Raw genomic sequence first — 25,899 nt, 5'->3', positions numbered from 1 at the left:
TGATGCGGTGTATGTGGGATATACCATACCATGATATGCTAAACATGTCTCTCTCGTCTCTCTCCCTGTCTCAGTGAGCTGTGGTGTGGGGACGTACTATAGTGGAGACCATGATCAGTGTGTCGTGTGTCCCCCTGGTACATACCAGGACACAATGGGCCAGCTGTCCTGTGAACCCTGCCCCAGCACCGAGGGACAGGGCATCGCTGGGGCCAAGAACGTCTCCCAGTGCGGAGGTGTGTGTGTGTGTGCGTGTGCGTGTGTGTGTGTGCTAGTCTTATGTTTGCTGTAGTTTGGCTCCACCCTGTGGTTGTTAAACAACACTCCAGTTCTTTTGGAGACCATGGCATATTTCAAGGCATTTCCCACGTTGTCCTCTAGAGAGCAGCAGAGACCAGGAGGCTATGGCTTGATCAACCTGGCTAGCTCAGTCGGTAGAGCATGAGACTCTTAATCTCAGCGTCGTGGGTTCGAGCTCCACGTTGGGCGTTGTCTTTTGATTCAGAAGGGATTTCAAAACCTCACCAGCGGTACTCCGGAACTGACTCCATCTCATTAGACATTGGAGTTCTACTTCCAACATTATAGGTCAGTTGAAGAGATGTACATTATAGAGACTTGTTAAACTTCTTCCTCTCTCCACCTCTCCCAGGCCAGTGTCCGGCTGGTCAGTATTCGTCAGATGGGTTCCGTCCCTGTAACCCCTGTCCCCTGGGCTCCTTCCAGCCGGAGCCTGGCCGTGTACTCTGCTTCTCCTGTGGAGGGGGCCTCATGACCAAGTACGAGGGCTCTGTCGCCTTCAGGGACTGTGAGGCCAAAGGTAACACAGAGAGAGAGAGAGAGAGAGAGAGAGAGAGAGAGAATGTGTGTGTGTATTACTCTCATGTTTGTGTGTGTGTTTCTCTCCGTAGTCCACTGTGCTCCTGGACACCACTACAACTCCAGTAACCACCGCTGTATCCGCTGCCCAGCCGGTAGCTACCAGTCAGAGTTTGGACAGAACTACTGCATCACCTGCCCTGGCAACACCACCACCGACTTTGACGGAGCCACCAACGTCTCTCACTGCAAGAGTAAGGCCAGTCTCACATTAGTTCCTTATGGCAGGGAATTATTTTACTGTTGCACATGGTTAGAGGACTGATTTAAGCGTGACATCTCGTTAGACCATAGCCCACAAATGACAAGTTGTCTTGGTGTGACACCTGCTAAAATATTTCAGTTTCCTCTGTGTACTCTTAAGCCAGGAATTCCCAAACTTTTTCACTCAGGGTCTTCCTTCCAGCATTTGGGAACATCCCGCGCACGTGCCACGTCTATTTCTATGGGCACAGGCACTGTTCATGACAAACTGTTCACACCTCTCTTGCAGGTTTAAAGTTTATTTCCTGCAATTCTACACATTTTGTCAAGAAAATGTTGCAGTTTTTAAGCAAATTTTCTTGCAATCCTATACATTTTGCCATGTCTAATGTGTATTCATGTGATATTTGAGTGACAAAAAAAATTACAACAATATCTATGGACTAAAAAACCTAAATATAAAAACAGTAGCTGACATGGGCTTGATCTGGACCTCACCCCACAGTTTGGGAACCACTGCTCTAAGCTATAAACGTGTTCCTTGTTGCTAAATTAGTTCAATTCAAAGCCATGGTCTCCAGTGAACCCTGACTCATCCAAGTCTCTTCTCCCTGTCTTAGACCAGGTGTGTGGCGGTGAGCTGGGGGACTTTACAGGCTTTATTGAGTCTCCTAACTACCCCGGGGACTACCCGTCCAATGTAGACTGTATCTGGACCATCAACCCCCCTCACAAGAGACGCATCCTCATCGTGGTGCCTGAGATCTTCCTCCCCATCGAAGACGAGTGTGGAGACGTGCTCGTCATGAGGAAGAGTGGTACGCACAACCAGGAAGTCATCGTTACTGTGCCAGCCAATCAGACAGCGTGATATTTAATTTCATCAGCTAGCCAGCCAATTTGATTATTACATTATTGTAGTTAGTCTATCTTGCTATTTTAATATTCATCAAGTATTATTTCAGCTGATTCCAAACTCTTGGTTGGTCCATCTGTCTGTCAATTACATTTAGCCCCTTCCTCTTCTTCCCTTAGCCCTGCCCACCTCCATCACAACCTATGAGACGTGTCAGACGTACGAGCGACCAATCGCCTTCACCTCCCGCTCACGCAAGCTCTGGATCCAATTCAAGTCCAATGAGGGCAACAGCGGCAAGGGCTTCCAAGTCCCTTATGTCACCTACGATGGTCAGTCTGCTGTAGCTTCTACACTTCTAAGCTGCTCAGACTCCCTAACATTCACACATGCCTTATTAAGTCAACTATAATGTACAGCGTGACACAGTGTGTTTGATGGTGGAATATTAGTACACTTTGAGTGAAAAGGCGGCAGGCGGCAGCCAGCTAAATGCTGTAACGATGTTTTTCATCCTGTCTGTTGTTTTGTAGAGGACTACCAGCAGCTGATAGAGGACATTGTCCGGGACGGCAGACTCTACGCATCAGAGAATCACCAAGAGATACTGAAAGTAAGCAACTCTCCATTATGTCCAATTCCTGTATATTATATTTTGTAATTAATAGATACTACTGTACAGTGTACAGTATATTATCTTGGGGCCTATCGGGTAGCCTAGTGGTTAGAGTGTTGGGCCAGTAACCGAGCTGGCAAGGTAAAAATCTGTCGTTCTGCCCCTGAACTAGGAAGTTAACCCACTCTTCCCCGGTAGGCCATCATTGTAAATAAGAATCTGTTCTTAACTAACTTGTCTAGTTAAATAAAGGTAAAAGAAAAATCTTCACTGATAACACCCTCCGTCTGTCTCTCTGTCTCTCCCTCCCCCTCTCCTCCCTGCAGGATAAAAAACTGATCAAAGCCCTGTTTGATGTTCTGGCTCACCCCCAGAACTACTTCAGGTACACGGCACAGGAGTCCAAAGACATGTTCCCCCGCTCGTTCATCAAGCTGCTGCGCTCCAAAGTCACACGGTTCCTACGGCCGTACAAATAAACCGCCACGCCCCCTGTTTGTTACCCAGACGCTTACCCCTTATGCTTATCCAACGTCCCCTTTCCACCATCTACTCCTCCCTCCTCTTCACCTACGTCCTTACCCCTGTCAACATCCTCATATGTCTTCTACTCCCCCACATCTCTCCTACAACCCAACCCGCCAACCTATCCCTCTCTTCTACACCCCCTCTACACTGAAACACTTCTTCTACACCCCTATACTTCTCTTACACCCCCAACCCTACCAGGAGTTCCTCGTGCTCGCTATCCCAGCATTCCCTGCACAGGAACAGAGAACCTTCTCCCTCTTTTTGTCTGCAGTCCTCATTTCCAGCATTCCCCCTGTACTTCTCTTTTGGTTTGGTTTGTTTTTGTGTTGTTGTTGTTGTTGTTTTGGTTATATTTATATGTGTTAGAACTTGCAGAAGCCCACAACATGGATGTTTGATATATATGTACGTATACAGACATGTTGGCTACAAGTAAAATGTATGTGTATGTATGTACGTATGTATATTTGTGTTTGTGTGAGCATACGTATGTGCACGTAGATGGTGTGCGAGAGTGACGTCACACGCAGGTACATTGATGTATCTTTATTTTGTTATTTTGAAAGGCCCCTGGCGTGCACACAAAAAAAACGATTGGTTGCACTTAAATCATATTTTACATCCACATTTTCACATGGGAAATCGTTTCGAAAGACACTTCTAATTTCAGCATCCCAGACCATTCCACCTCAAACTGAGTACAGTGAACGAATAAGTTTGATTTTCAAAAAAGTCGCTTTTTAATTTTATTTTGAAAGATATATAACAAGATGAAAAAAACTACCTGCAAGTAACAGACGTTGCTATAGAGAGAAATGTATGTGATGTAACTCATATTTGGAACTTTAATTGCACTTGAATTTTATATTGTGAACTGTAGAAAAAAAATCTAAGTTACATTATTCCTTATGTTTTGTGTTGTATAGAAATGTTTCACCTTGGTTGTAGCAAAAGAGAGAGACAAAAAGATGTCCCCTTTTGTTCTCACAACAAAAAAAAACAGCATTCAATATCTTTAGACAGACACCGTCAAATCCACCCATTTGGGCCTGAAAAGCAGTATTGCCAGTAAGTAATCATTTAAAGGGAAATGTCCTTAACGACCCACTACTATTTTAGTTGTGTGTGTGCTCCCATCTCATAACTCTGCCTCATCCCTTTAAGACCCTCCTGACTAGCTGCCAGAGGAAAGGGGTGTTTTAATGATGGCACTAAGTGCACACTCAAAACCACCTGCTTTTTACGAGTGTCCACTCTCAATCTGTCCTATTTGGACTTCTCCCAGTTTCTGTAAGTCATCAACCTAGACTGTTGATTTAATATCTATAACACATCTGTTAGTTTGTTTATATTTCTGCACAATGCAAGTGGAGAAAATATGTATTGTATGATGACGAGACTGTTGATTTGGAGGTGAATGTAGTAGCAGAGAGACAGAGGTCTGTTTGAAAGTATTGTGATGTCTATGAGAGTATCTGTATGTACATAGCACTTGCAACTGTAACCATAACCCAGAAAGAGCCCAAACTGACCTCAAGTAGTAAAACGTTCTGACAAAATATTACTTTCATCGTTCTCCCCCTTGTAACACTCTCCCAGCAGAGTCTGTCTAAGCAATAAGGCCCAAGGGGGTGTGGTATATGGCCAATATACCACGGCTAAGGTCTGTTCTCTGCACGACGCAACGCAGAGTGACTGGACACAGCCCTTAACAGTGGTATATTGGCAATATACCACAAACCCCCGAGGAGCCTTATTGCCATTATAAACTGGTTACCAATGTAATTACAGCAGTAGAAATAGATGTTTTGTCATACCCGTGGCATACGGTCTCATATACCTGTCAGCCAATCAGCATTCAGGGCTCGAACCACCCAGTTTATAAACAGTACATCTATTACACACCTATTAAACTGCTAATACTCCACTACTACACGGTTATAAACAACTTAAATTCTTTGTGCTGGGCACAAGAATGATAAGCATAATTATCTGGCTTGTATCTTCTTACCTAGAGGTCATATACTGAAGGCCACTGATATGGGAACAGATATAGTCACTCATTCATAAATTCTGCATTGTGCCCTAGCACTGATCCAGGACCTGTTCAGCCCAGTCTAATTGTGACCCCAACTGTTGTGTGTAGAGCAGTTTCTTCTGATGAGGTGTCAGTGTTCTGTTTGACAGAATCTCTACACAGGGACATTACAAAAATCTCTCAAATCAGAATTATAACTTGGCCCATGTAGGGTTGTGTCAGAAAATGTTACTGGTCTTCAAATCAAAGCTCATTGGAGGAGGTGGTCCGGGGGAGGGACCTTGCAACCTCTCCTCCAATGAGCTTTGAGTGGATTTGAGCTAACAAGGGTGGAGGAAGCATGGATTTGACAGCTAATAATGTTTTCAGATGCAACCAAGGTGTTTGTCCACTCAGTCCACTCAAAATGGTTGCCGCCTGCAGAGGTGTAGCTAATGTTGGTACGGTGCGCCCACTTCCTGTTGAGGGATGTTTTGGGCGTTTAGTGTGTTTGATGATGATGATGAAAATTGGTATGAAATGCAAAACCATGTATGACTGACTTTTCCGGAGAATGTATTCTATTGTGTGTGTGCGTGTGTGAGACAGTGTGATACAGAAAGAGTGCATGTTCTGTGTATGTGTGTGAGAGAATGAGACAGCGTGTGTCCGTGTGTGAGTAGCTTGTGAGATCGAGGTGGAGAAAGAGAGATACTGTATGTAGGTACTTTAGTCCATTTTATAGAGGGATAATTTTAACGTTTGTGTTAGTCGGTTGTACCCAAAGAGAGAAACTGTATCACAGTGTTTTGCCATTGTTTGGTCCATGAAAATCCAGTAAAGAACCAATTCAAATAAAACCGTAGCAGAAGAACAACTCCACCATGCTCTGTGATCTTCCCTTGTTTAAATGTTACTTGTTACACTTTACTTTGCCCTTTTCTATATTATCTAGCATCTTTTGTCTCCATGGGTGACTGCAGGGCACCTTACACACACTGAAATATGTAGCTGACAGTGCCTATATTGCCCTTATTTCAAAATCAGGATAACGGTTCTGAGGATATAGGCAACACACAACCAAAAGTGCAAATTGACACTGAGTCAAAGTTCATTTTCTTGTAAGATATTTATTTTATTTTTCCTTTGGTCTTGAGCACATAAATGCAGTATTCAATTATCCTACTCTGCACCTTTATTCTATAAATCTGCATCTATTGGAAGAACCTATTGGAGGCTGTGTAAGAAGTCTGAATTCACATCACAGCCAAGTTAGCATTTTGGTTCCTTACATTAGCTGCAGCATTAAATGAATCTGAGAGCCAAATCTGGTCATTTCTTTTGAACTTTACAGGACTTTATCAATGCTGAGAATCTCCAGGCAAATGAGAGAGTGGTAAATGTGTAGATTAGGTCTTATCTTCATGCCTCTCCTCTTTTCTTACAATATTTATTTTTCAGCACCGGCATCCATTTTTTTATGTTCATTGTGTATGAATGAATTAAAGTCAGAGTTTAGATTGAGGACATCTAGTTTGTTGTTCATTGACTTCAGCTTCTTATTTTAAATAATGTTTTCAAGAGTAGTTGAGTTTAGTAATAGGCCCTAGTCTCCAAAGGCAACATATGTTTAACCAGACGGTGTCGCATTTGCACAAATTATAAAGACATCAGCTATGCCTACTCAATAACTATTCTATGTCCACATTTGCAACATGATAATTCTTATAAATTGTAGGTGTACTTTTGGAGCCATTCCTATTTGTAAAACGGTCAATGTAGGTTAAGGAGAATACATTTTCATATAATTGTTTTGCAACTGTAATCTGTTGAAAATTAATTAAAAGTTCCCCTGAAGCCAAGGTCAGTTGGGTTGCAGACATCCATCATGACACCTTGCATTATTTTCAGTCAATGTATTTGATGTATTCCAGAACTAGTACAACCAATTCAAATAGCCTAATGATTAGTTGACTGGGTGTGCTTGTACTACAATACATAAAAATTTGTGGGACTGGTTTGGGGTAAACTAATCCAGAAGAGGTTAGAGAAACACAGGGCTATGGTAAGGATGAAACTAGACCAAATGTGAGAATATAAAGTAAAATGTATGTAATCGTTGGTTCTACATTGATCTTAATTGATCTTAATGAAATGCAGTTTAATTCTGCATCTGTGATAGATGGACATGATAGAAAAACAGACGAATCTCTGATATTGTACAGCTCAAACTGTCTGTCAGACATGAATTGATTCGTGCTCAGACTTCCCCTTTGCACATTTTCATTGAGCTGTTCATCCAACAGAAGGCTCCAGAACATATCAGGGAGAGGCGGGAAGACACAGAGCTCGAGCACATTCAGCACAAGAGGCGGGAGATGAAGTGTTTCCACGAGAGCCAAAGCGCAAACCAGGTGCACCACGCGCTGCACTTTCAAACAGACCAGCGCAACTCGCTAGCTGCTCCCTCTCCGCTGTCCGCTCCTCTATCAGACCCACGGGGTTCATCCCTAACCTGACAGGCTCTGCTCATCGGACCGGGAGACCGGGCGAACGCAGGTAGGTTAGATGCCGCGGTGGCTGCTTGCATGCAAATTGGTGTTGCCTATGTTTTGCATAGCAGGCTACAGGATTAGTATGATGACAATCCAAAATAGAGATTCTTGATTTCGATTCTATTCTAATGTGTATTTTTTATATCGGAAATGTTTTTTTTTTACTTCACGTAGCCTAAAGTCTAGTAAATCTAGTCCAAGATGGTGATTTTGGACAATGCCACTCTCCTCTGTGTGTTAGCTTGACCACCGGATTGTTTTCATGATGTACAGTGCCTTCAGGAAGTATTCACACCCCTTGACTTTTTCCACATTTTGTTGTGTTACAGCCTGAGTTTAAAATGGATTAAATATAGATTTTGTCGGTACTGGCCTACACACAATACCCCATAATGTCAACGTGGAATTATGTTTTTACAAATTAATAAAAAATGAAAAGCTGAAACGTCTTAAGTCAATAAGCATTCAACTCCTTTGTTATGGCAAGCCTAAATACATTTAGGAGTAAATTATCTTAACAAGTCACATAATATTGTTGAATGACTACCTCATCTCTGTATTCCACACATACAATTATATGTAAGGTCCCTCAGTAGAGTAGTGAATTTCAAACACAGATTCAACCACAAAGACCAGGGAGGTTTTCCAATGTCTCTGGGCACCTATCGGTAGATGGGTAAAAAAAAAGACATTGCATATATATACCTTTGAGAATGCTGAAGTTATTAATTACACTTTGGATGGTGTATCAATACACCCAGTGACAACAAAGATACAGGCATCCTTCCTATAACAAACTCAGTTACCGGAGAGGAAGGAAACTGCTCTGGGAGTTCTACTATGAGGCCAATGGTGACTTTAAAACAGTTACAGAGTTGAATGGCTGTGATAGGAGAAAACTCAGGATGGCTCAACAACATTGTAGTTACTCCACAATACTAACCTAATTGACAGAGTGAAAAGACTGAATTCTGTACAGAATAAACATATTCCAAAACATGCATCCTGTTTGCAACATGGCAATAAAGTAATACTGAAAAAATGTGGCAAAGCAATGAACTTTTTGTATGAATACAACGTGTTATGTTTGGAGAAAATCCAATACAACACATTACTGAGTACCACTCTCCATATTTTCAAGCGTAGTGGTGGCTGCATCATCTTATGAGTATGATTGTAAATCGTTAAGGACAGGAGTTTTTCAGTATAAAAAATAAACGTAATGGAGCTTATCAAGAATACAGTGAATGTTCCTGAGTTGCCGAGTTACAGTTTTGACTTAAATCTACATGAAAATCTATGGCAAGGCCTGAAAATGGTTGTCTAGCAATGATCAACAACCTATTTGACAGAGCTTGAAGAATTTTGAAAATAATAATGGGCAAATGTTGCACAATCTAGGTGTGGAAAGCTCTTCGAGACTTACCCATAAAGACTCAGCTGTGATCACTGCCAAAGTGGCTTCAACAAAGTATTGACTCAGGGGTGTGAATACTTCTGTAAATATTTCTGATAGTTCTGTATTTCATTTTCAATAAATGTGGAAACATTTCTAAAAACATATTTTCCCTTTGTGATTATGGGGTATTTGAATTCAGGCTGTAACACAACGAAATGTGGAATAAGTCAAGGGGTATGAATCATTTGTGAATGCAATGTATCACATTTCTCTCTGTTTGATGCTAGATCCAAATAGCAGAACCGCAGTATGGTACATAGCCTATATTTATCTGGTCAATGCCATAATCAAGTTTCAGAACAGCTCTGCCAACAACCCCCAAGCGGTTGATGAGAGTTTACTTGGGGTCCTAACTACAACTAAATTGAATTCTAACACCCAAAAAAGCTATGTCTTACGAATATACATTTTTAAGTTTATATTATTCACATTTAGAAAGACAAAGACAACTATTTAATCTCCATGCCTTTGTGTTTTGGTGACTATGCTCTTCTAAACTACACAAAATAGCCTTCTGAAGTAGGCTAACACCCAAGAATAAAGGCTTGACATTATATCTGATTTCATTGATTTGTTTGTAATTTAGTTTAGTAAGATTTAGTGAGATAACTGGACATAATTAAAATTAATGACGATTGTTGTGAAAACAAGAAACTAAACCTTCATATAAATGCCTCAAATCAACTTGTTTATGCGAGATTACTTGGAATTACTTCATTGCCTTATTAATCAGATGTGAATTACTTTCCCAAATGTAGATTTTGTAACGTTTGTTCTCTTCATTTGACAGAGTGGTTCTCCTTTAATGCATGTGCCCCTCTTTCACTTCGTTAACATGGGACACGGGTGAATTCTGCCAATGCCTTGTCAAGTTCAAAGTGAGCCAGACATGCACACTCAGTGCTGTATGCTATAGCCTTGTAGGAATCAGTCATAGCCTGTCAACAGGACTTGTAGCCTAGACACACACGGACATACACAGTCCATTTTTACACAGCATAAAGAATCTAACCAACATACATGACTAATGGTGTGTGTCCGTACCAGGGCGTGGAATAGCCTACCAGTGAAACGAAGGAACATTGTCACACAATTTTATGGGACTGCTTCTCACAGTCGTTAAATCTGAGTGTGTCGTCTGTGCCGAAGAAGAGTGTGCATCAATCAATTCCGCCTCACGCCTATTCATTTATCTAACCGTCCCTCTTCACCATGTTCTCTGCTACATCTTTCTTCATCATTCTTCCTGTAGACAAGGTCCTGTTCATGTTAATACGGCCCTGTCCCTTTGTTCCTAGTCCCAGTGTAATCCTCTTCTATTCTCACTGTGTACCATGCTCTCAGCATCTGCCAATGCACCCTTCTGCTCTCATTCACTCAGTGTGAGGACTTCTGGCACTGCCACACACACACTCTCTCTCTCTCTCTCTCTCTCTCTCTCTCTCTCTCTCTCTCTCTCTCTCTCTCTCATCATACATACATACATACATACATACATACATACATACATACATATATATATATACGTATGGACACACACAAGAGTATGCCTGTGTGAGTCATGGTGTTAAGTGTGTATAATTAGGAAATGGTGTGTGTGGCCGTTTTCACATGAATGACATGGCACACTGACATCATAGCAGCACAATCCAGGATAAATCCAGCTCCCCCACTCATCCCCAAATTATCACCCTCCTTCCTTACATCCCTCCCTCACCATCTTACAGGATCCGTATGAAATCCTACTAGAATCCCAGAAGCAGAGCTGTAATTTAAAGGCAGTAGTAAATGTGATATCTGCTTGACAGTGTAAAAGCCTTAGATGCTCTTAGGGGTTGGGTTATGTTGCTTTGGTGGATAGTGATTTATTTACAGTCTTAACTGCGCATTCCAGATTGGCGTTGTATTTCCACTCAGTGGTTCTGTTCTCTGTGTGTGCAGGAGTAGGGGGACACTGAGCCGGAGTTGGAGGGGGGACATGCTCGCTCAGCAACCCAGCATAGTTTCTCCAAGGTGGGCCAAGCTGTGACAGAGGGCCTCTCTCTGGTGAGCCAATCCGCAACCCTGACCGCTCCAGCAGGCCTCACTCCCAGTCCTAACTACTGTGTGTGCCAGGACCAGGCCACCTCCAGCCCAGGCCAGACCACGTCTACCCCAGGCCAGCCCAGAGTGGGTCAGCCCCAGCCCAACCCACCTCTTCCCCAGCCAAGTAGCGGCCCAGGCCCAGGCTCCAGAAGCATGGCCTTCACCCTGTCAGAGATCATGGCTGCACGGCGGCAGCAGCAGTCCCAGGCCCAGCGGGCGGCAGGCAGGGTGGCCGTGGAGGTGGATGAATACAGCACCAACCCCACCCAGGCCTTCACCTTCTACAACATCAACCAGGGACGCTTCCAGCCCCCGCACGTACACATGTAAATAGAACACATGCATGCAGGCAGGCAGAAGCACACCCCTGCGGATATACATAGGCATACACATAAGCTGGCATACAGATACACACTACATATGTTCAGACACCTGGTCTCTATGTCTCTATCTCTGTTCCCAAGCCCTCCTCTATTCCTCTATTCCTGTCTCTCCCCTTTCTCCCTCTTTCTTTTTCTTTGAGACCCATCCTTTCTGCATGCTGTTATTTGCTCTCTCATTCCATTTTTCTCTGTCTCTCTGTCCTTCTTTCGGTCTCTGTGTGAAGGTGGAGTGTTGAGGGCTTGCTGTATACCTGGAGGAGAGCTCACTAAAGTGGGCCACTGTTATTCACCAGCTCCCTTCTCCCTCTGGAGACTCTCTGGGGCTGCTGCACACTCACAGAAACTCCCACAGGACTCTCTCTGTCTGTGCTTTTCTTTCTTTTCCTTCGGCTTTGTTGTGGCCGACCTATCCGTTTTTTCCCTCTTTTCATTTCTCTCTTTTTTTCTCTCTTTTTGACTTTCTATAAGGGATGGTGATGGATAATGATCCAGACTACATTAACACTGCAACTCTGCTTCTTCACTTTGAGACTTCCCATTGTTTATCTGTCTTTCTCACGCTTTTCTCCATTCTCTTTTCTCTCTCTCTCTCCTTCGTTCTCTCTCGACTTTAGGGTGGACCCTCTGCCCCACGACACTCCCAAGCCACCAGGTTACACCCGTTTTGTGTGTATCTCAGACACCCACTCCCGTACGGACGCCATTCAGATGCCCTATGGAGACGTGTTCATCCATGCTGGAGACTTCACAGAGCTGGGCCTGCCCTCTGAGGTCAAGAAGTTCAATGATTGGCTAGGTAAGACTGACCAATCACATTAAGCAACATCACACCAAATCAACGTTTTGTACTCTATTTCTTATTTCTTCAATTCTACAGATGTTTGTTTTTTGAAATGGTGCACAATTTATTTTAAAATGTGACAGATCCTATTTGAAAATGTTTTCTTCCTCGTTTAGAAGTACATTTTTTGTCTGAAAGTCTCCTAATAACCCTATAAAAATGTGATATAAAATGGACTATTAAAGCTGTTCTATTTGACTGTAGCCCAGACTTGCTGTTGTAGTGAAAGGAGAAATGGACATTGAGAAGAGTTCAACAAGTGTTTTAGCTTACTCAAAATCCAGTGCCTCTAGTGAAAATATGTCTATTTTTTACCCACAAATTAAATTAGAAAATGTGTTTTTCACTCAACTTCAAAGAAAATAAGTCATGGATGGAGGGATACCTGATGAAAAATAAATAAAAAGAGGAAACAGAGAAGAGCAAAAGAAACTGCCCACACAGTTAATGTTCAGTACTTAGAACAGTAACATTATAGTTGGCACACGTCACTGTTACTGTCTTCATAAAACATGAACCCAACGTTAACTCTAAGAGATCTTGTAAGAACCATAACTTTAGAAATCCAGCCAGCGTGCTGCAGTGATTCCTATTTCCAGCGTCCCTTTGCGATGGGAGGAGAGGCGGTGGAGAGCAAGAGGGATAAGGGTGAAGCTCGAGGAGGGGGAGACGGGATGGCAGCTCAGCCCCCCCCCAAGGCTAGTCGACGGGGAACACGAGCTGAAAACCTGCTCGCCCGCGCCTCGACTGGCGGGAGAGACTGCTAGGAAGATAAAACCCACCAAACGCACCCGGTGTGCCTTATGAAGTCTCTCTCTTTTTCAATCTATACCCCATTCTCGCTTTGTCTCCTTTTCCTGTAGTTGTCTTTCACTCCTGCTAGTTCGTATAAATATTTATAATCTGTATTCTTCTCCTGTTCCTCTCTCTCTCTCTCTCTCTCTCTCTCTCTCTCTCTCTCTCTCTCTCTCTCTCTCACTCACTCACTCACTCACTCAGAGAGGATGAATGTATAGCTCATGCTGCTTTGTGTCTGCAGCCTGGCTCCAGTGAGAGCTCAGCATTGGCCTCAGTATTAGGCGTTCTACTATCTGATGTACCTCGGTACAAAGCACACTGTAGGGAAACACTGTCATATGGCCAGGTGAACACACTCATTCTCTTCCTCTCTTCCTTTGTCTGAAAGTCTGTCTTCTCTTTCTTTCTTTCCTTCTGTCTTTTCTTTTGTCTGGTTCCCTCCCTTTTTCTTCTGTCCCTTCCTCTATCTCTCCCTCCCTTTATGAAGATACGGTCTCTCGTTCTCTCTCTCTCTACTTGGCATCGTGGCAGCTCCCTCCGTTTCTTCTCTCAGTATTTTTAGCAGGAAGGCTCCTCCCGGTTCTTCTGGCAGGGGCTCAAGGCTTTGTCAGAGCTGGTGCACACTGCAGGAGATGAGGAGAAGAGGGGGGAGAGAGAGGAGGGGAGGGGAGAGGACTGTGGATGAGAAAGAGGAAGATGGGGAGATAGAGTTGAACTTCATCCCATTGAAGGTCTATCTGTAGCTGGTTATCCTCAGCTTTGGTCCCTTGAGAACCAGAAGACAGATCTGGTTGTTTTAGTGAAAATGAATTCTGTGGATTCTAAGAAAGACCTGGTTTTGTGTTAGGGCATATAATCATGATATCTTAGGCATGGTGTCAGATTGACTGGAGAAGGATATAGGAGGAAGAGATGGCGAGAGGAGAGAAAAGGGAGAGAGTAGGTAGACAGAGTGGGTACACAGCACCACTTCAGTACAATTCTATCCAATAACGCTCTCTTTGATCAGCTTCCAGTGCCTCTCATACAGTGTCCTCTCACACACACTACTGCTGCTAACACTTCACAGCCCATTGGGAATCAATGCAGGTTAGAACAATTACACAGAAGACGCCAACCGTATGATGAACCTGTACTATGCATTAAGTCAGGGGAGGCGTTGCAGTGCGTGTGTGCACATTGTCCCTGTGTGTCTATATGAGAAAGAGAAGGTGCTGCTTTAGATTTCAGTGGCGTCTTCATTCATCACGTGATGGTGGAGGGTCGCGGAGCGGGGCCTGTATCCAGTAGTAGATGTGCTCTGTGCTGCCTCCTGCTCTCCATCGCTGGTTAAATATGGATCTCATTGTGCTTCTGGGTCCAACAGGGGTCAAGAGTGGAGCTGCTTTCATTCTTAACTTGCTGCTCTATATACTCCTCTTTTCTCTCTCACTTCTCTTTATTCCCCTGTCCATTCCTTTCTTTCCCCCTCTTTTGCTCTTTCACTCTTATTTAATTTTCCTTGTCTCTATCTCTCCCTTGGTCTTTTACTCTCTGTATTTGCATATCCCTGTCTCTCTTCCCATCTCTTTCCCTGTCTCTCTCCCTGTCTGTCTCTCTCCCTGTTTCTCTCCCTGTCTGTCTCTCTGTCTGTCTGTCTCTCAGGTTTGTAGAGTTCAGAGACACCTGTGTCTAGGGTACTACTCTTTATTTAGCGCCTGTTCCTCTCTGCTCCCTTTTTCTCCTGAATAATAGATGGTTGACTCCTATGATGCTATTGCCGTGTAGGCACCTTGGGAGCACGGTGTGTGTTGGTGTACATACTATGTCCACTCCATGACCCCCCTCAACCCAACCCTCTCCTTAGCTCACTAATAGAAAAGACAATCATAAACATTTCGTGAGTGCTGTCTTTCTCTCCACATGCTGCTCTCTCTACATGATCCAATGGTTGGTTTGGTTCAGCATGTTAACCTGTCTCTCGCTCGTCGCACCTTGATCCATCAGTGGGGAGGAGGAGACAGTGCAGCTCTTGTTCTTTCTATGTTCAGGGGGGTGGTGTACAGAGCTAGTGTTGGGGCATACACTAACAATACAATACGTTGGAGGACCTAGGTTTAGTGTAGTCAACAGGTGGAGGGACTGTCTAGGTAATTACTTGTTGGGGCAGGTGAAAATGGCTGTGTGGAAGTCCAGGAAGCAACAGATGCAGGGGGTGGGGTGTACGGAGCCCAGAGCTATGTTGCTGGTGCTGACACTGGCGCATGCCTACGGTAACCTGGTGAACCGCATGGGGAGTTGCAGAGGTGTGGATGAGGATGGGGGCTTGGTTCTAACTTTTTACAGTGGCAAGAAAATGTATGTGAACCCTTTGGAAATACCTGGACTTCTGCATAAATTAGTCATACAATTTGATCTGATCTTCATCTAGGTCACAACAATAGACAAACACAGTCTGCTTAAACTAATAACACACAAACAATTATATGTTTTCATGTCTTTATTGAACACACCGTGTAAACATTCACAGTGCAGAGTGGGAAAAGTATGTGAACCCTTGGATTTCATAACTGGTTGACCCTACATTGGCAGCAATAACCTCAGTCAAATGTTTTCTGTAGTTGCTGATCAGACCTGCACAACGATCAGGAGGAATTTTGGACCATTCCTCTTTACAAAACTGTTTCAGTTCAGCAATATTCTTGGGATGTCTGGTGTGAAGTGTTATCTTGAGGTCATGCCACAGCATCTTAATCGGGTTGAGGTCAGGACTCTGACTGAGCCACTCCAGAAGGCATATTTTTTTTCTGTTGTTGATTTACTTCTGTGTTTCGGGTCGTTGTCATGTTGCATCAACCAACGTTTGTTGAGCTTCAATTGGTGGACAGATAGCCTTCTCCTGCAAAATGTCTTGATAATCAATTTTTTCCGGCGATGATAGCAAGCTGTCCAGGCCCTGAGGCAGCAAAGCAAAGCATGATGCTTCCTCCACCATACTTTACAGTTGTGATGAGGTTTTGATGTTGGTGTGCTGAACCTTTTTTTCTCCAAACACACATAGTCTTGTGTGTGTCTTCCAAACAACTCAACTGTAGTTTCATCTGTCCACAGAATATTTTGCCAGTAGCGCTGTGGAACATCCAGGTGCTCTTTTGCGAACTTCAGATGTGCAGCAATGTTTTTTTGGGACAGCAGTGGCTTCTTCCGTGGTGTCCTCCAATGAACACCATTCTTGTTTAGTGTTTTATGTATCGTAGACTCGTCAACGGAAATAGCATGTTCCAGAGATTCCTGTAAGTCTTTAGCTAACACTCTAGGATTCTTTTTAAACTCATTGAGCATTCAGTGCTGTGCTCTTGCAGTCATCTTTGCAAGACGGCCACTTCTAGGGAGAGTATCAACAGTGCTGAACTTTCTCCATTTATAGACTATTTGTCTTACCATGGACTGATGAACATCAAGGCTTTTAGACATACTTTTGTAACCCTTTCCAGCTTAATCTTAGGTCTTCTGAGATCTCTTTTGTTCGAGGCAAAGTTCACATCTGGTAATGCTTCTTGTGAATAGCAAACTCTAATTTTGTGAGTGACAAGAAATAGACAAGAAAAATACAATAATTTGTGTGTTATTACCGACATATCGGTGCCAACTGTAAAGTTTGGTGGGGGAGGGATAATGGTCTGAGGCTGTTTTTCATGGTTCATGCTTAGGCCCCTTAGTTCCAGTGAAGGGAAATCTTGATGCTACAGCATACAATGACATTCTAGACAATTCTTTGCTTCCAACTTTGTGGTAACAGTTTGGGGAAGGCCCTTTCCTGTTTCAGCATGACAATGCCCTCGTGCACAAAGCCAGGTCCATACAGAAATGGTTTGTCGAGAGCGGTGTGTAAGAACTTGACTGACCTGCACAGAGCCCTGACCTCAACCACATCGAGCACATTTGGGATTAATTGGAACGCCGACTGCGAGCCAGGCCTAATCGCCCAACATCAGTGCCCGACCTCACTAATGTTCTTGTGGCTGAACGGAAGCAAGTCCCCGCAGCAATGTTCCAACATCGAGTGCATAGCCTTCCCAGAAGAGTGAAGGCTGTTATAGCAGCAAAGGGTGACCAACCCATGATTTTGGAATGAGATTTTCAATGAGCAGGTGTCCAAATACTTTTGGTCATGTAGTGTAGCTAGTTGGGGTAACCACATATCAAAGTCATAGTAAGTATATTTTTCTTCAATGAAGTAGCAAGGTCAGAGCTAGTATAAAAAAAAGTTTGAGTGTTAGTTCACTAAAGTATTTTTTAAATTATTTTTTCTCTTCTCTTTCAAAGTCAAGCTCAGAACCAGCTGTTCGCCCTACACATATACAGTGGGGCAAAAACGTATTTAGTCAGCCACCAATTGTGCAAGTTCCCCCACTTAAAAAGGTGAGAGAGGCCTGTAATTTTCATCAGAGGTACACTTCCACTATGACAGACAAAATGAGAGAGAAAAAATCCAGAAAATCACATTGTAGGATTTTTTATGAATTTATTTGCAAATTATGGTGGAAAATAAGTATTTGGTCAATAACAAAAGTTTATCTCAATACTTTGTTATACACCCTTTGTTGGCAATGACAGAGGTCAAATGTTTTCTGTAAGTCTTCACAAGGTTTTCACACACTGTTGCTGGTATTTTGGCCCATTCCTCCATGCAGATCTCATCTAGAGCAGTGATGTTTTGGGGCTGTTGCTGGGCAACACAGACTTTCAACTCCCTCCAAAGATTTTCTCTGGGGTTGAGATCTGGAGACTGGCTAGGCCACTCCAGGACCTTGAAATGCTTCTTACGAAGCCACTCCTTCGTTGCCCGGGCGGTGTGTTTGGGATCATTGTCATGCTGAAAGACCCAGCCACGTTTCATTTTCAATGCCCTTGCTGATGGAAGGAGGTTTTCACTCAAAATCTCACGATACATGGCCCCATTCATTCTTTCCTTTACACGGATCAGTCGTCCTGGTCCCTTTGCAGAAAAACAGCCCCAAAGCATGATGTTTCCACCCCCATGCTTCACAGTAGGTATGGTGTTCTTTGGATGCAACTCAGAATTCTTTGTCCTCCAAACATGACGAGTTGAGTTTTTACCAAAAAGTTATATTTTGGTTTCATCTGACCATATGACATTCTCCCAATCTTCTTCTGGATCATCCAATTGCTCTCTAGCAAACTTCAGACGGACATGTACTGGCTTAAGCAGGGGGACACGTCTGGCCCTGCAGGATTTGAGTCCCTGGCGGCGTAGTGTGTTACTGATGGTAGGCTTTGTTACTTTGGTCCCAACTCTCTGCAGGTCATTCACTAGGCCCCCCCGTGTGGTTCTGGGATTTTTGCTCACCGTTCTTGTGATCATTTTGACCCTACGGGGTGAGATATTGCGTGGAGCCCCAGATCGAGGGAGATTAGCAGTGGTCTTGTATGTCTTCCATTTCCTAATAATTGCTCCCGCAGTTGATTTCAGGCCTCTCTCATCTTTTTAAGTTGGAGAACTTGCACAATTGGTGGCTGACTAAATACTTTTTTGCCCCACTGTACATAATGTCCCACTGGTCACAGACGTCATTACAACGTCTATTCCACGTTGGTTCAACATAATGCATGTCCAGTAACTCTGTCTCTGGCTGTATTCTGACTCATCAACCTTTTCAGTGGTTGACTATTGATGTGACATTGTGACGAAGAACAGGACAGGCTGCTCTTTTGATGCTTTGTCTTCTGTATGTGCTAGGCTTGGTATGGAAGCGGAACAGCAAGAGGGAAAGGGACTGAAACGAGAGATAGATAAAGAGCGAGAGTGAAACGAGAGATAGACAAAGAGAGAGAGTGAAATGAGAGATAGATAAAGAGAGAGAGTGAAACGAGAGATAGATAAAGTGAGAGAGTGAGAGGAAAGACAGAGACCTCCTACTAGGCCGGAGATGGTGCGGTATTACCGTCTGTTGGATTTGCGTTTAGGTTGTGAGTGCAAAGGAAATGTGTGTGTGTGTGATTACAGGAATGTACTGTGTGAGGGCAGAGTGTGTTGCTTGCTTAGTCGCTTGTGTTTTTGTGTGCGTGTTTTTGTCGATTATGTATGTGACACGGGTGTGTGGGTGGTGTTTAAACAGGAAATTAGGAGAGTGTGTCTGCTTCATGGCTTCATGTTCAGGTGGGAGGGATTAGACACACACACACACACACACACTGAATGGGCATTGTAATGCTAATCCAGGTTTAGTCTCAACATGTCTTTTTTCTTATCAACAGAAGTTATTGCTTCTGTAGACAGACCAATGTTACTAGGCTATTATGGCATAGAATGACTTGATTGAATGTACAGGAGACATTATAGTAAGTACTAGTAGATACACATTCTGTTATGTCCATGGGCAGCTAGAACAAGTTGGGCTTGCAGACAAACACATGTACACACACACACAGAGACACACACACAAAGGGCAGTAATCCCCCTCGACATGCCATGGATTTGGGCAAAACAGGGATTTTCTTCTTCAAAGGGCAAGGACCACCCATCGGAACACCGGAACAATGGTGGCGGGAGCGCCGGAAGCTTCACACACAGACACACAGACTAACCGCCCTCCTCGGCTTCTAGGATATTGAGGATTTGGGGGTTATTGTAAAGGCCAGTATAGAGCACATTCCACTGTATCTAGTCATGCACAGGTCCCTTCAGACAGCAGATCACTCCCCTTAACTAACCCTGTTAGCACTGGGTCTGTAATAAACCACACACACACACACACACACACACTGGACAGTGAGGGAGGAAATGAGAGGGATAAAGGGAGGCTGAGGGATGGAGAGAGAGAGAGATGGAGAGGGAGGGAGGGATGGAGAGAGAGTGCCTCTGCAGTGTGTCTTTTGGGAGGAGAATGTAGTGCAGGGCTGCTTAGACAAGCTTTAGACTTATAAGTGTTGTGCATGTTTTCGGGTGTGTTTTACTGTGTGTGTGTGTACATGTGTTTTTATTTGATTACTTCTTTTGAACTGAAACACAGAGAAGGCTTGCTGCTTTGTGCGGGTGATTCACAGGGAAATTTAAACTATTTGTTGCTTGAAAGCGGCTTTTGAAATCTAAGACAAAAGCTGGGAAGAGATGGTTGCTAACAACAGCAGACAGTGCTCCGCTGCCTGCATATTTGGATTAGTCTCTCTGCCTCTTTCTTTCTCTCTCTCACTCTCTCTCGTCTCTCTCTCACCTTCCTTTCTCTTTTCCAAAAGCATCGCGTTCGTCTTTCTCCATCTACTTTTGTGTTTGAGTGAATTATTGTGTCCAACGTGTGTGCTTTGGGTATGTGGGAGAAAGACTGTATTGTTGAATGGTGATTTGAGTGTTGCTACATTGATCCACTGTGCCTTTATGTAGATTATGTTTGATAAAGAGACACGCACGGCCTGCTTTGACTCATTGGAAGAACACAATGTTTTGATCACTGGTGGTGTTCATAAAGTACATAGGACCAGGAGCTTTTCCTGGTAAGGTCATGTAGTCAGGAAACGCTCCTGGCCATAATCCTAGTCATACAATATGCAGATTCAGTCTTTCACAGAACATGATTTAAAATGTCACCCATAAAACTTGAATGAATGGAGGTGGATGCGGGAGCGTGTTTATTGAACGAGGTATGTTTCAGTCCAGTCAACCTAACTCCACTCCTAACTGAGGGCCAGTGAACGTATTTGATGGATTTTATCCGGTCACATCCTATCTAGGGTAACGGGTGCAATTAAATGCTTTGGCCACTGCAGTGAAGAAGCTCCAAATCGCCAACATCTTTAACTTAGGCTTTTTGACAGCCTCTATCTGATCATCCGCAAATGGGACATCAGGCTTGCAGTGTTCTGTGAGTTCCAACTTCTGCTGTTGTCCTTTCTCCAGGGGTATCTGCAGGCTTATCGTCTTTAAAAGGACACATCAAAATTGTTCATCTTCATATTCATTATCTCCAGCACCACCCCAACATCAACATATGTGAAAATGGCACGTTTTCTGGTAAAAGGGGAAGATAAGTGTTTCCAATGACAACATCAACAAATTAGTAGGCAATTAGTAGGCAATGCCTACTCATAATTGGTTAAAATCACACGATTGGAAATCCTCTTATCTTTTTTTCCACAAAACATAGAAACACGCCATTTTCACATATGTTGATGTTGGGGTGGTGCTGGTGATGATGGAAATTAAATGTCCCTTTAAGTCATCAGATGAACTGAAGCTCCTAACATTGTCCACTGGCTGCAGGTCTTGGTGTCTCAAAGCAACCAGAAGTTCTTCTTTAAAGGAAAGTCATTGAGTACACTTCCTTCTGATCTCTTCCCTCACTACTTTTACAAAACTGAGCCGGCGTTCCGTGCCAAACTACCATGTTGGAATCTGAACAAGAAGACCCTGCTCCTCTGATAGGCATCTACATCATTCCTTAATGGAGCTGACGATTTGTCTATATCTGTGAGATGGAGCCAACCATGCCGTCGTGTAGATCTGTGAGATGGAGCCAACCATGCCGTCGTGTAGATCTGTGAGATGGAGCCAACCATGCCGTCGTGTAGATCTGTGAGATGGAGCCAACCATGCCGTCGTGTAGATCTGTGAGATGGAGCCAACCATGCCGTCGTGTAGATCTGTGAGATGGAGCCAACCATGCCGTCGTGTAGATCTGTGAGATGGTTCATCCCCGCTGCAAAATGCCACGTCCCTGAACACCTTTTTCAGGGTCAGCTGGATGATGCAGAGGGTTGATTTCTCAGGCTGGACTTCGATCTTTTTGAAGGATGACACTTCTCTCTTGAGTGGAACTTTGAATACCGGCCAATCCATGTTGGTGTTTGGGAACAACATGTTGGTGTTTGGGAACAACATGTTGGTGTTTGGGAACAACATGTTGGTGTTTGGGAACAACATGTTGGTGTTTGGGAACCCCATGTTGGTGTTTGGGAACCCCATGTTGGTGTTTGGGAACCCCATGTTGGTGTTTGGGAACAACATGTTGGTGTTTGGGAACCCCATGTTGGTGTTTGGGAACCCCATGTTGGTGTTTGGGAACAACATGTTGGTGTTTGGGAACAACATGTTGGTGTTTGGGAACCCCATGTTGGTGTTTGGGAACAACATGTTGGTGTTTGGGAACAACATGTTGGTGTTTGGGAACCCCATGTTGGTGTTTGGGAACCCCATGTTGGTGTTTGGGAACTCTGGGGCCTTGGTTGGCTTCTGAAATTGGCTCTGTTATGAAGAGTTCGGGATTTTGTTTTTATTGGCTAGAAATAGCACTTGGGTTGTCTGTCAGTAAAGGATGAAGATAGATACAGTGGCTTGCAAAAGTATTCACCCCCTTGGCATTTTTTCTATTTTGTTGCCTTACAACCTGGAATTAAAATAGATTTTTTGGGGGGGGTTTGTATCATTTCATTTACACAACGTGCCTACCACTTTGAAGATGCTAAATATTTTGTCTTGTGAAACAAACAAGAAATAAGAAGAAAAAAAAACTGAAAACATGAACATGCATAACTATTCACCCACCCAAAGTCAATACTTTGTAGAGGCACCTTTTGCAGCAATTGCAGCTGCAAGTCTTTTGGGGTATGTCTCTATAAGCTTGGCACATCTAGCCACTGGGATTTGTGCCCATTCTTCAAGGCAAAATTGCTCCAGCTCCTTCAAGTTGGATGGGTTCTGCTGGTATACAGCAATATTTAAGTCATACCACAGGTTCTCAATTGGATTGAGGTCTGGGCATTGACTAGGCCATTCCAAGACATTTAAATGTTTTCTCTTAAACCACTCGAGTGTTGCTTTAGCAGTATGCTTTGGGTCATTGTCCTGCTGGAAGGTGAACCTCTGTCCCAGTCTCAAATGTCTGGAAGACTGAGACAGGTTTCCCTCAAGAATTTCCCTGTATTTAACACCATCTATCATTCCCTCAACTCTGACCAGTTTCCCAGTCCCTGCCGATGAAAAACATGGTGTTCTCGGGGTGATGAGAGGTGTTGGGTTTGCGCTAGACATAGCGTTTTCCTTGACGGTCAAAAAGCTAAATATTAGTCTCATCTGACCAGAGTATCTTCTTCCATATGTTTTGGGAGTCTCCCACATGCCTTTTGGCAAACACCAAAAACAATTCTTGAACAATGGCTTTTTTCTGGCCACGCTCTGTGGAGTGTACGGCTTAAAGTGGTCCTATGGACAGATACTCCAATCTTCGCTGTGGAGCTTTGCAGCTCCTTAATGGGTATCTTTGGTCTCTTTGTTGCCTCTCTGATTAGTTTTGGTGGGCGGCCCTCTCTTGGCAGGTTTGTTGTGGTGCCATATTCTTTCCATTTTTTTAATAATGGATTTAATGGAGCTCCGTGGGATGTTCAAAGTTTCAGATATTTTTTTATAACCCAACCCTGATCTGTACTTCTCCACAACTTTGTCCCTGACCAGTTTGGAGAGCTCCTTGTTCTTCATGGTGCCCCTTGCTTGGTGGTGTTGCAGACTCTGGGGCCATTCAGAACAGGTGTATATATACTGAGATCATGTGACAGATCTTGTGACACTTAGATTGCACACAGATGGACTTTATTTAACTCATTATGTGACTTCTGAAGGTAATTGGTTGCACCAGATCTTATTTAGAGGCTTTAATAGCAAAGGGGGTGAAAACATATGCACACACCACTATTCCGTTGTTTGTTTGTTTCATTTCACTTCACTTCACCAATTTGGACTGTTTTGTTTATGTCCATTCCATGAAATCCAAATAAAAATCCATTTAAATGACAGGTTGTAATGCAACAAAATAGGAAAAACGTCAAGGGGCATGAACACCTTTGCAGGCACTGTACTAAAGGCATTGCTCTATTGATCTGTTCCTGAACACATTCCACTATTTCTATGGCTACACATTGTGAACATTTATTGTAACCATAGAACAATTATAATTGTAATTATATGATTGTTACAAGTGGGTTATGACCCTTCTTTTGTGAGGTGTACATTAGGCCACACATTTTTTTGCTGTTAAATCATGCCAGTATGTAAACTTGCCTTTGTTTTCAGGTGCAAAAATCGTTGTAAGATCATTCTTATGGTTTAGGTTATTTTGTTGTTTCCATAAGTAAGAAAAACTCAAATCAAGGTCCATAAAGTTTATTTCCATTGTGTCTATCTGTACAATAACCCTATAAAAAAGTGTTACATCCAGCCTAGCTTCCAGCCTTCTGTCTCTCTGGATGCTGTCACTGTTCTCTGACTGGCTGTTGTGACAGAGCCGTCTCTTGATTTGGCAGCCTCTGCTAAAGCTGAATTACTCCTTTTCAGCAGCACGACACACACACACACACACACAGCATGCCACATCGTTCTCGCAGTAATTGTCAAAAAATGCACAGTGATTGAAGTCTCCATCAACCGTGCTACCTGACAAACGGCGAAGCATCTCACGTCTCGTAGACAAAGAAGACCCCCAGATTTGTCATGGTTTTTCACACGTTTTTTTTCATCAACCCTTTGAAACCATTAGGGGATATGTGGATGTTTGACAGGCAGCACGGATCGAATAGCCAATTAAAGAGGAGGAGTTACAGTACACGATTATTGACTGAGTTTGGATGAAGGGTCCATTCTATGATAAAGATGCTCAAGCAATGGCTCATGTAGAAAATAGTTATTCAGATAGAATATGTTTGTTATTTACTATAGACCTAAAATCATTTTATTTATAATATTCCTAAAATGCTAAATAATGAAATAACTGTATTGAAAGTTCCGTGAAATATTTCCTTTCCTATTCCTTTGTTACCTGTGATTAATGGAACTGTGACTGTCAGATAAGAGATGTCTTTGTGAGAACGAACAAAGCAAATTTGATTGTTGACACTATAGAGCGTCTGCTAAATGACTTAAATGTAAATGTAAATGTAAGATGGATCGGAGCTAGTAAGACCTATGACCTATGACAGATGAGACAAAAAGAAAGAAATTCCGTTTCAATTCAATTCTCTTTTTCCATTGGAGTTTGGTACTCTGTTGCACCTGTAGAAGTTTGTTGAATGGGTGTGGACTACTTTTGAACTGATGGTCCATTTTCTCCTTTCTCTCCTCTCCCTCCCAGGCACCTTGCCCTATGACATAAAGATAGTGATTGCGGGGAACCATGAGTTGACCTTTGACCAGGAGTTCATGGCTGACCTGATCAAGCAGGACTTCTACTACTTCCCGTCGGCCTCCAAGCTGAAACCAGAGAACTACGAGAACGTCCAGTCCCTGCTCACCAACTGTATCTACCTGCAGGACTCAGAGGTCACTGTACGAGGCTTCCGTATCTACGGCTCCCCCTGGTGGGTGACTCTGTAACTGCAGTATACCTGATAGTTGACAACACTCCTACTACTTGATCTATTTCTATCTATCAATCTTCTCTCACAACCATTTTGTCCTTCCTCTCCACTTACTTTCCTGTCAGTCATTCACTCACCCTCCCCTCCACACACTTCCTCCCATGCTTTTTTTTTCATTGGTAACCTCTCTAGCTATGGTTCCTTCTTCTCTTTCTCACTGCCTCCCTCCCTCTCTCAACTCCTCTCTGTCCCTGGTCAGCACCTGTGTGAGTGGTGCTGGTTTACCAATGCCCCATAATGCAGTATGTGCGTTTGGTGAGGGGCCCCAGAGGCAGT

General features: G+C 43.4%; 2 protein-coding genes across 8 annotated transcripts in view; both read left to right on the top strand.

Moving 5' to 3' along the window:
- The window catches only part of LOC115133129 (signal peptide, CUB and EGF-like domain-containing protein 1), a 160,949-nt gene extending 154,964 nt beyond the window's left edge, over nt 1-5,985 (top strand). For all 7 annotated transcript variants that reach the window (XM_029666047.2, XM_029666046.2, XM_029666044.2 and 4 more), the window contains 7 exons: nt 75-236; nt 653-820; nt 912-1,073; nt 1,704-1,901; nt 2,119-2,271; nt 2,473-2,552; nt 2,882-5,985. In XM_029666047.2, coding sequence (XP_029521907.1) covers nt 75-236; nt 653-820; nt 912-1,073; nt 1,704-1,901; nt 2,119-2,271; nt 2,473-2,552; nt 2,882-3,034 — 1,076 coding nt within the window. In that variant the 3' untranslated portion in view covers nt 3,035-5,985. The remainder of the gene's footprint in view (nt 1-74; nt 237-652; nt 821-911; nt 1,074-1,703; nt 1,902-2,118; nt 2,272-2,472; nt 2,553-2,881) is intronic.
- Nucleotides 5,986-11,072: 5,087 nt separating this feature from the next.
- The window catches only part of LOC115133128 (metallophosphoesterase domain-containing protein 1-like), a 35,997-nt gene continuing 21,170 nt past the window's right edge, over nt 11,073-25,899 (top strand). The window contains exons 1-3 of the mRNA XM_065021202.1: nt 11,073-11,528; nt 12,200-12,381; nt 25,338-25,563. Of these exons, the coding sequence (XP_064877274.1) occupies nt 11,356-11,528; nt 12,200-12,381; nt 25,338-25,563 (581 nt within the window). The 5' untranslated portion in view covers nt 11,073-11,355. The remainder of the gene's footprint in view (nt 11,529-12,199; nt 12,382-25,337; nt 25,564-25,899) is intronic.

The sequence above is a fragment of the Oncorhynchus nerka genome, linkage group LG8 (genome assembly GCF_034236695.1).
Source record: "Oncorhynchus nerka isolate Pitt River linkage group LG8, Oner_Uvic_2.0, whole genome shotgun sequence".
Lineage (NCBI taxonomy): Eukaryota > Metazoa > Chordata > Actinopteri > Salmoniformes > Salmonidae > Oncorhynchus > Oncorhynchus nerka.
Note: the sequence above shows the minus strand (reverse complement) of the source record. Positions and strands in the feature narration are given on the sequence as shown.